This window comes from Pleurodeles waltl, chromosome 8, assembly GCF_031143425.1.
Source record: "Pleurodeles waltl isolate 20211129_DDA chromosome 8, aPleWal1.hap1.20221129, whole genome shotgun sequence".
NCBI classification, from domain to species: domain Eukaryota; kingdom Metazoa; phylum Chordata; class Amphibia; order Caudata; family Salamandridae; genus Pleurodeles; species Pleurodeles waltl.
In genome coordinates this window covers 1,255,848,056-1,255,858,198 of record NC_090447.1, presented here as the reverse complement: position 1 = coordinate 1,255,858,198, position 10,143 = coordinate 1,255,848,056, and the positions used below count along the sequence as shown (strand labels likewise).

Here is a 10,143-nt window from a genome sequence, read left to right as displayed (position 1 = left end):
CATTCTGGGAACGTATGGTGTTATATATCTCTCCCACCCCCAACTATAGATATAATTGTCAAGACAATTTTTGTCAAAGATTTTTTCAACAAGTTCATTAAATTCTCCAAGGTCAAATGGACGTCACATTAATTCTATCAAAGAGTATTGTAACTTCAGTCTATGACCCTACTGTTCTATCTACTTAGGATCTTGAAATGATCTCAAGTATCATGGCAGGCACCAACTTTCCAATGTTTGAAAAAAAGGGATATAAACAACCTTCAAAAGTAATGCACAATAGTGAAGTAAGCTTATTTCCATGTTTTTTGGAGACGCTGAAAACCTGGGTGGGAGACAATTTAGTTTTCATCAGGGAAGTGAGACTAGACATTATGACCCATATTTCTACTTTTTTAGCGCCGCATTTGCATAATTTTTGATGCCTTATCGGCCCTAACTTACAAAATATAATTGTATTTTGTTAGTTTGCGCTGCTTTTACGTCAAAAAATGACGCAAATGTGGCACTAAAAAAGTATAAATATCGGCCTATGCTTGGCTCTGAATATTCTGAATCTTTAAAACAAACCCTCAAAGTAACAGATTATTTGCCTCTTTTGTAGACTATTCATATTATGCAGAAGTATCAGATTCTGGTTCTCTTTTCAGGAAGTGTCTGAGTTGGTAGGGGCACAGGCCCTGTTTAAATACCCAAATGTGCCTTTGAAGTGAGGGAGACTTCAAAGAGTGGCTTAGAAGTGCACAAGGTCCCCTTTCAGTTCAATCCTGTCAGCCAGGGTCCCACTAGGGGGTGTGGCAGTCCTTTGTTTAAGGGCAGGCTACTGTCCTTTGACATGCAAGTATCAGGCCCTCCACCCTCCCAGCCCAGGAAGATCCATTCAAAATGCAGATGTATGTAAGTGAGGCTGAGTATCCTGTGTTTGGGGTGTGTCTGAGTGAATGCACAAGGGAGCTGTCAACTAAACCCAGCCAGACGTAGATTGTAAGGCACAGAAAGATTTAAGTGCAGAGTAATGCTCACTTTCTAAATGTGGCATTTCAAAAATAGTAATATTAAATCCACCTTCGCTAGTCAGCAGAATTGTGTATCACCATTCTGGCCATACTAAATATGACCTTCCCACTCCTTTCAGATCAGCAGCTACCACTCGAACAATGTATGAGAGCTGCCCCAATGTTAGCCTATGAAGGGAGCAGGCCACACAGAAGTGTAAAAACGAATGTAGGAGTTTTACACTACCAGGACATGTAAACTACACAGGTACATGTCCTGCCTTTTGCCTACACAGCACCCTGCCCTATGGGCTACATAGGGTATGCGTTAGGCGTGTCTTATGTGTAGAAAAAGGGGAGTTTTAGGCTTCACAAGTACTTTTAAATTCCAAGGCGAATTGGCAGTGAAACTGCACACACATGCCTTGCAATGGCAGGTCTGAAACAAGGTTAAGTGGGTACTTAAGTGGGTGGCACAATCAGTGCTGCAGGCCTACTAGTAGCATTTAATCTACATCCCTAGGCACATATAGGGCACTCTACTAGGGACGTATGAGTAAATTAAATAGTCCAATTGGGTATGATTCATTGTTACCATTTTTAAAGGGAGAGAACATATGCACTTTAGCACTGGTTAGCAATGGTAAAGTGTGCAGGGTCCTAAAACCAGCAAAAACAGTATCTAAAAAGTGGATGGAGGCAGGCAAAAAGTTAGGGGTGACCACCCTGAGGCTGTCAGGTCTAACAGGGGATTTCTAAACTTTTCATCAGAGCAATTCAGCTCGTTCTTTGGAATCCCTGGATCCAAGTGAAGATCAGCGCTGGGGCCAGGATTGCATAAAACATGGCAAACAACAGAGGGTTGAAGCAGGGCTGTGTGTTGGCACCGTAGCTTTTTTATTTGTACACAGCCAATGTGGGGAAAGGTTAAAGGGGGGGTAGAGAAACGTTCTACCAAACCCGGAGGGAGCATGTACTTGTTCCAGATCCCGATGATACACCCATTCTGGACACCACTTGAATTGACATGAATGGTTCACATTAGGTAATAAGCACAAGAGACAATGATTGTGCCACAGAGTTATATCAATTGTTGGGGCAAAACAAAAATAATAGTGTATGGTACATGCAGGAAGACATTCACTTGAAGGTTGGCCTCTGTAAAACTGGAGCAAGTATAAACCTAAAACTATGTTGGGGTCTGATAGTATAGTAGTGCATAGTTTATTTTTAACTAAGAAAAATTGGAGCAGATTTTAAATAGAATAAGGAAGCGTCAGAATGTAAAGGGAAACACTTGTCAAGGTATAATTTACTTTCCACATGATTGAGCCATTATCTTCCTTGCTGTAGCCCAGGGTGCAAATTTATAGGCCTCCAGTCAACGTCTTATGCCAAGTACACCTTCTGCCTCAGATGTCAGCTGAGTGCAGCAGCGCCATAAAAACTGTTGTGTGCCATATGTAGAAAGCAGGAGGTAAAACGAAAATAACCCTTAAAGTCTGCTCTTTAGCGGTAGCCCAACAAAAATATCCCTCTTGCTGTGCTTGTATAGATAAGGCGGCAGGTGTGGGGAGCAAAACAGTTCAGATGTTTCAGTGAAAGAGCGTTGCAGGATTAAAATCTCTAGAATTTTTTAATTATTTAATGATTTTTAATTTTGTAAACTATGCAATACTGATTTATGTGACATGCTAGTTGCAGAATGCTAGGTTTCTATGGATATGGGGTAGGATGTTTTTGTAAATTATTTACTTTAATTTTGAAATATGTTATGGAATACGTATTGTTTAGCTATAGTTTAGGTGTGGGCTGCTAAGTTTGTAGAGGTATAGGATGGAAAGTTGATTAATTAAACAATAACAGTTATTTATTAACTGACAATTATTGAATAGTAATTCTGTAAATTGGCTATTTGTTTTTAGTTTTTTTAATACATATACACTCACACAATTATTTTCATGTTAATTATTTTTTATAGTAGTGAGTTTCATTTTATTCTAAATTCATGAGGATATTCATATGCAATGTATTTGAAGTGAAGTACTTTCCCTACCCTTGATTAGATTGCAGTAGCAATAGTAAATTTAAAACATCTGAAGCCCAATGCTTTCTCCACTGTTGCACAGACAAGAGTGGAAATAACATTTTTTACCTCTCCAAAGTAGAATGCTTTTGCACAGTTTGAAGTGAGAATAATAAATCTAACCCCTCCAACGCTTTCCCTACTGTTGCAATGTTTGTAGTGGGAATAGTAAATTTAACTCGTCACAACTCAGGCGCTTTCCCTAGTGTTGCCCTGATTAGAGTAGGTATAGTAAATCTACCTCCTCTGAAGTCCAACACTTTCCGTACTATTGCGGTGACTGGAGTAGGAATTTTAAATATGACCCCTCCGAAGTCCAACACTTGTCCTACTGTTGCATAAGCTGGAGTGGAAATAGTATATTTAATATTTTTAGTCTCCAATAATTCTTATAACATTGGTTAATTGGATGTTATAGCATTTAATTATGTGTTTTTTATATTTGTTTTTATTTTTACATTTATTTTAATGTTTATAGTGTTTTTACTAAAACTGTTTTTGAGTTTTTTCTATTTTTAATATATATATTTTCTTATTTAATTATATAAATAAATGCAGTCTGTTTCTAAGGATAATTTTGTAAGCTCTTACTTTCTCATAACCATGAGGTCTCTTATTAGTCTTTGTGTAACAAAGAATGCTGAGTTACAAATTCTGCCCGCTTGGTTTATCAGCACTGTTCTTAGTTCTGCTGATTTGTTGTTAGTTCAGAAGTTTTAATCTACTGGGGGGTTCATTTATAGGGGTGGGTTGTCAGGAGGGGCAGGGGAAGGTGTTCTTGGTTCCGTGTTTTTATTTTGTGTCTATCCCCTTTAGTTATTATGTATGCTATTATAATAACCCTGCCTAAGCTCTTCCCTCCTCTTCCACATCTAGCTCACCCACACCTCCCTTTACCACCACGATCTCCCAAACAATCCTACTAAATTCTCCCTCATGTACCTCACCTTTGACTCATCCAAAACCCCTCCTGCTACTATGATCCCCCTAACCCTTTCCGGAGACTCTTCCCTCCTCCATCTCTCTTTTACACATCTCAAGCCTCATCCTATTACTATAAACTCCCAATTAACACTTCTGGATTCTTCCCTCTTCTATCCCTCCATTACTCTAGTCAATCCAACTAATAAACTCAAATATCCTCTGCTCATATTAACTTATAAAATACAAAAGCTGAACTCATATTTCCCTATACTAATCCACCACTAATTCCTCTTGTGTTCCGGAGTGGCATGCTACTCGCCGAAAAGCGCTTCGACTCCTCGTCAGGGGTAGTAAGCGCTATATAAATACTATTACAATACAATACAATACACAACCAGATCAATCTTGTACGTAGGGTGGCTTAGGTGGACAATTCACAGAAGCCTGATTGTAATGTTTACATAGTGATCAACTTCAAAGATAGAAGGGTGGCTAAAGAGATCTTAATGAAGGTATATTTGCAAAATCTATCTCCTTCAGAAAGTGAGGCCCTTCTGCTTGGGTTTTTCTACAAGCCACAGAGTGTCCTGACTACTCCACCATTGCCAGGCCAGCCCTTCACTACCTTCATTAGGTTTGTGTCAATTTCGCACCTGGCCCAGCTGGACTGACTACCCCCGCTTCGACCATCTCTCCCCATCAAACTCATTTGGCAGAGACTAGATCAATGGAACTCATCCTTGTTTGGAAATCACCCTCTCCTACTTACCTAGGTGTTAACTTGCGAGGGGACCGGACCACTGCAATTGGGCAGGGATGTTGCATCATTTTTAATGACTGCTATCAGCAGTACTCCCGCTGTGAGTCCTGCTAATCTGGGGTATATTTCTCAATGGCCTCATGGAATGTTGCAGGTGTGGCTGGCAAGTGGGGTAGCAATGATTGACATAAGTTTGTCAATCCCCATGTGGTTATCTGTCTGCAGGGGACATGGCTTAACTAACTGGTGTTTATGGATGGTTTTGCAACTTACTTCACGCCTGCCCTACCAGGTTCTGCAGGTATGGCTAGAGGAGGTCTCATAAATGTTATCTCCCTCACATTTCCCACACAGGTCATATGGCTGAATCTCACCTCCCCTCACTATCAATGTATACTCCTGCAGTGTCTAACAATGAATGTATAACAATGTGTTTGACACCTTTAAGGTAAATCTGCCCAGGTCAGTGCCTAAAGATGTCGATGATTGTATTAGCAGCAGACAGGGGAACTATGAGGTGGTGCTAATGAGGGACTTGTCTTTGGCCACTTGGTTGCTGGATAGTGCAGGTGATTCGATTACTCACTTCGCCCATAGTCCAGTTGGGGACAAATTCAATCAAGTCATCATCAAGTACAATTTATTGTTTTATTTTGACTCACTGACTTTGAAGCTCATTGTGTTACCCACTAATGTATGGATGGGAACTCCCAGCCAGATTGACTTTATCCTCTTTTAAATACCTCTGAGGAAATGGGTTGTGGGCTATAGCCTGATGGGTTCACCGCCTAGCGACCATAAGCATGTAGCCCTTTCTCTGCATATGTCCTTTTTGGCTAAAATCCTCACTGTGTGTAATCCTATCCACCTCTAATACACAAAGAAGAAAGGGATAGTCAAGAGGTGGTCCATGGTGGATGCAGCCTCATTTATGACACTACTGGTAGTCTCCACACTGCCTGACTTCCTATGCTGTTTAGTGGATGATTGTATGCTAAGGGATAGGTAGGAGGTTATGGAGTGTTTTGAGAGGATCAGCTCCTGGCTCAGCTCAAGTCTGAAAAGGGGAAATCTGCGAGGTGGTTTGCTGTGAATTGCCCAGCAGCACACAATCTGCTGCTGGCAGCCTTAAAACTTAAAAGAGTCCCAGTGAGATCTGAATAAGGCGTGGGAACGCCTGGCCTACTATAGGCACGCTCTGAGAGTGAGGAAAGCTACCATAAGAGAAGAAGCTTTTTCTTCCCTCCTTCAGGCCAGTGAGCTATGTGATAGCAAGGCATTCTAAGTTACAGTTAACTGCAATTATGTTACTAGGAACAATGATTCGGGGTCAACAGTGATCCCCCAGATGCCTGAGTGTCTCATTTCATGACACTTTTTGGGGACCCCGATGTCAGGGCCACCACTATTCCTGGGACAGCTGCAGATGGATTGTTGCTGTCTCCCTTTGAGACTTCCTCTATACTCCAACCATGGGTGGCATATCCGGCTGGCCCAGACGTAGCACTTAACAAGGTCTTGATGTCATGAGATAGCTGCCCAACCAGGAAAGCTCCTAGCCCTGATGGGATCTCTGCCGACCTGTTTAAGGCTAACACTGAGTTATGGGCCCCACTTCTGACAAATGTCCTCAATGTCTTCCTAGTCATACGCCTGCCTAAATCTTGGGCACATGCCACTATAATCTCTATATTTAAAAAGGGCTCCAAAGGCAATCCACACTGTTACCACCCAATATCGCTGATTAATTCTACCCCAAAAGTCATGGGGAGAATTTTGTTGGAATGACTCCAGAAATGGGCTGGGCAACATATTGCATTGTCTGAACTGCAGTTTGACTTTAGGCCCGGTGTGGGAATGGTGGAGAAGGACCTCAACTTGTACCTCCTTATCGGCATGTATGCCGTGGCCAAGAAAGGCATGCTGTACCTTACCTTCATGGACCTAAGCTCCTCATTCCACTCTGTCAATAGAGCCAAACTGTGGAGCATCTTGTCACATATGGAAGTGGGGCAGTACATTGTTAACTTTTTAAGAAAACTTCCTAGCAATGTCACGGCTAGGATGAGATATGGCCCTAGGTGAGACCACTGGAGCTTTCACCCTTGCCAGGGGCTTGCGACAGGGCTGCGTAAAGGCTCCGTTTTTGTTCTCCCTATATATAAATGGCTCAGAGAAGCAGTTGGTGGATCTTGGGGCTGATTGTGCCTGTGTCAGTGGCCGCAGTGTTGCAGCATCAACCTCTACCACCAACACAGTTTTAATAGCCAAGACTGGCAATGGGTTGCAGCATTTATTGAACTGCTTCTGCAATGACATGACAAGCCTCAATTTGAGAATCAATCAGTCAAACATTCACGTCATGGTCTATGGCATGAATAAGCAGGAGAAGTCTGCTTTTAAAGTCAATAGCGCGAGATTACGCACTGTACTACATTTACCTATCTAGCTGTCCTCTTTGATAAACATCTTTCATGGAGATCTCTGAAGACTAGTAAGGCTGCTGTCTTTTCTAAAACAGTCTTGGTTGTTTTCCAGCAGACTGGGACAAAAGCCAGTTAGGAAATTCACAGCTATCTATGAGGCCAAGAGCTGTGCTGTTCCATCTAATGGGGCAGGGGTATGGGGCATTGCTAAAGGAGGGGGGGTGGAAACTGTAGACAATGCATAACTTTAAAGGTTATTGTCTGTCCCTAACAGCACCAGTTCCTTTATTTGCCACTCAGAGGTGGGGCTAGGCCACCTTGAAGATGTTATAAAAATGCAACTCTTGTTACTGTGGCTTCAAATTTGGACAAGGGGGCATGATGTTTTTAACAGGACCATCCTTACTGATTGCCTGCTGTTGGACCACCACTTGGAGATTCCTTAGATAAAGTACATTCACTAAACCTCACGCAGATTGAGGTTTGATGATTTCTTTAGTGCTCTGATAGTCTCAAAGCTAGCTTTGCTGAGTCACTAAAGAGAACATTTCTAGCTTACTGTAGGGACCAAACACTGCAGAGAGGGGTTACCAAGCGTAGTGTCCAAGCATATTCAGAGATTACAACTGACCCTGGCCTGGCACCACACTTAATGTGGGTAGGGATTCAGCACCATATATTCTTGTTTGTTAGGCTCGGGTTAGGCACAGTTCACTTTCTGGCAGTGTTCCCTACTGGGGTCCCCATTTTAAGAATTTACTCATTTGTCTCTGTGATGATTGCTCTGCACAAAGGATTCTGCATTTTATGTTTTTCTGCAAAATTTATGTTGATGTGGGAAGATTTTGGTGGTCATTATGACCTTGGCAGTCAGGTTACCGCTACGACGGCGATGTCGGTAGTACCGTCGCCAGGCCGGCTGTAATGACCGCCAAATAATGACCATGGCATCCCTCCCATAGACTGCCAATGTACCCCACCAACCACCAGTGCGGTACAAACACTGAATACGGCGGTAGACACCTACAGGGAGACGGAAGACAAGGATCCGCCCACCATATTATGACATAGCACACCACCAGGCTCTCCGGGGCGGTAGTAACGACACCAAAAGCCTGACGGAAACACATCGTTTAAAAGGAGACCCTCACCTCCAGGGACACACAGGAGTCGGGGCCGCCATGGAACTAGAACTGCAAGTCTTCCAGATGCTGTACCATGCCATGGCCGTCCAGGAGCACCAATGCCAATGAAGTCGACAATGGTGAGTACAGCCACCTAGCAGACAAGAGAAGGAGAGAGGGTGGGAAGAGTGACACACACACACACAACACCCAGAACCAGCTGCAGAGTAAATCGACAGTAACAGAACCCACGAGCAGAGAAAGCTAGGACACATACCTTGGTTCCAACCACAGTATTCTTGTTGGCTGAATATTCAAAATGCAAAAACATACACACTGCATATATACAAACATGCAGGCCCAAAGGCCAGTCCACAGTCACAAATGCCCACAGGACAAAGTCCAAGCCCCAACTTGACTCTTGACAACATTGGGATTCAATTGTTCAGGGGCATCATATTGGTAATGGGCAGGAACCTCAGGGGGGTGAGGGGCATATCATTGGGAAGAGGCTCCTTGCCAACTGGTTCTGAAGAGGGCTCCTTGGCCACTAGTTCTGGAGGGGGCTCCCTGCCCACTGGTTACTGAGGGGGCTCCTTGGCCTCTGGTTCAGGATGGGGCTCCTTGGGCTCAGTCTTGGCTGGGGCATCCTTGTCCTTCGTTTTTGCTGGGGCCTTTCTGGGCTCAGCCTTTGCTGGGGCCTCCTTGTCCTTGGTTTTGGCTGGGGCCTCCTTGGGCTCAGTCTGAGCTGAGGGCTCCTTGTCCTTGGTTTTGGCTGGGGCATCCTTGGGTTCAGTTTTGGCTGGGGCCACCTTGTCCTTGGTTTTGACTGCAGACTCCTTGGTCTTGGATCTGGATGGGGCCTGCTTGACTTTGGATTTGGTTGGGGCCTTCTTGTCCTTGGTTTTAGCTGGGGCCTCCTTGGGCTTAGATCTGGGTGGGGCCTCCTTGGGATTGGATCTGGGTAGGGCCTACTTGGCTTTGGATTTGGGTGGGGCCTCCTTGGCCTTGGATCTGGGTGGGGACTCCTTGGCCTTGGATCTGGGTGTGGCCTCCTTGGCCTTAGATCTGGGTGGACGACCCTTGGCTTTTGATTTGGGTGGGGCCTCCTTGCCTTTGTATCTGGGTGGGTCTTCCTTGGCCCTAGGATTTGGAGGTGGCTCCATGGTCGTGGTAGTCTGTTTGGGAGGGGGTGGCACTTTAGCCCTCTGTTTTGGGGGGGTGTCCTTGGTGCGGGGGCCGGCACCGCACTCATTTGCCCCTTAGTGGCAGCTGGAGAGTTTGGGGGTAGAGCAGTGTCAGAATGGGCTGGGGGTGGGACCTTCCTCTTACAGCCAGGAGAGGGCGGAAGAGGTCAAGGCAGGCAAGGAGAAGCTTCTTAGGGCCAATGGGGTGGGATGTGGGAGGAGGGTTGAGAGTGGAGGTAGAGGGAGTGGTTGTAGGAGGAAGAGGAGGTGTGTTGGACTTTGGGGCAGGTGCATGGACAGTGTGTGTATGAGGTGGATAGCTGTTGGGGGTCTGAGTGCAAGCGTTTGTGTGTCTGTGGAGGGGGTCATACAGGGTCGGGGAGGACAAACAGGACATGTGGATGTATGTTTTGGTGGTGTCTGCAAGAGAGGTGGGTGTGCTGCATGAGATGGTGATGGTGGTGACTGTGCATGTGGTGCGTGGGGTGCATGTCTGCTGGTCTGCTCTTGTGGTGACTTTGGGCAAGGCAGTGCAGGTGGCAGGTTCAGGGACTGTTGATGCAGTGCATGCAGGTGTGAGGATGTGACTGTGAGGGAGGATGAGGAGGGGGAGACAGTGGAGGCAGTGGATGATGATGTGT

At 44.8% G+C, this 10,143-nt stretch overlaps 1 protein-coding gene across 1 annotated transcript; it reads right to left on the bottom strand.

The window, feature by feature from the left end:
• Positions 1–8,896: 8,896 nt before the first annotated feature.
• On the bottom strand, positions 8,897–9,481 carry LOC138249594 (neurofilament heavy polypeptide-like). Its single transcript, XM_069203534.1, has 2 exons — positions 9,291–9,481; positions 8,897–9,248 (listed from the first exon to the last, which is right to left on the bottom strand). Exons 1-2 carry the CDS (start codon positions 9,479–9,481, stop codon positions 8,897–8,899), a joined length of 543 nt encoding a protein of 180 aa, XP_069059635.1.
• Positions 9,482–10,143: the final 662 nt, after the last annotated feature.

What these genes read in the sequence shown, in the direction of transcription:
- LOC138249594 (XM_069203534.1), bottom strand. Translation starts at nt 9,481, where the DNA reads ATGGAGCCACCTCCAAATCCTAGGGCCAAGGAAGACCCACCCAGATAC. An exon ending in CCACCCAAATCCAAAGCCAA is followed by an intron (nt 9,249 to 9,290) that starts GTAGGCCCTACC and finishes GGCCCCACCCAG; the next exon opens with ATCTAAGCCCAAGGAGGCCC.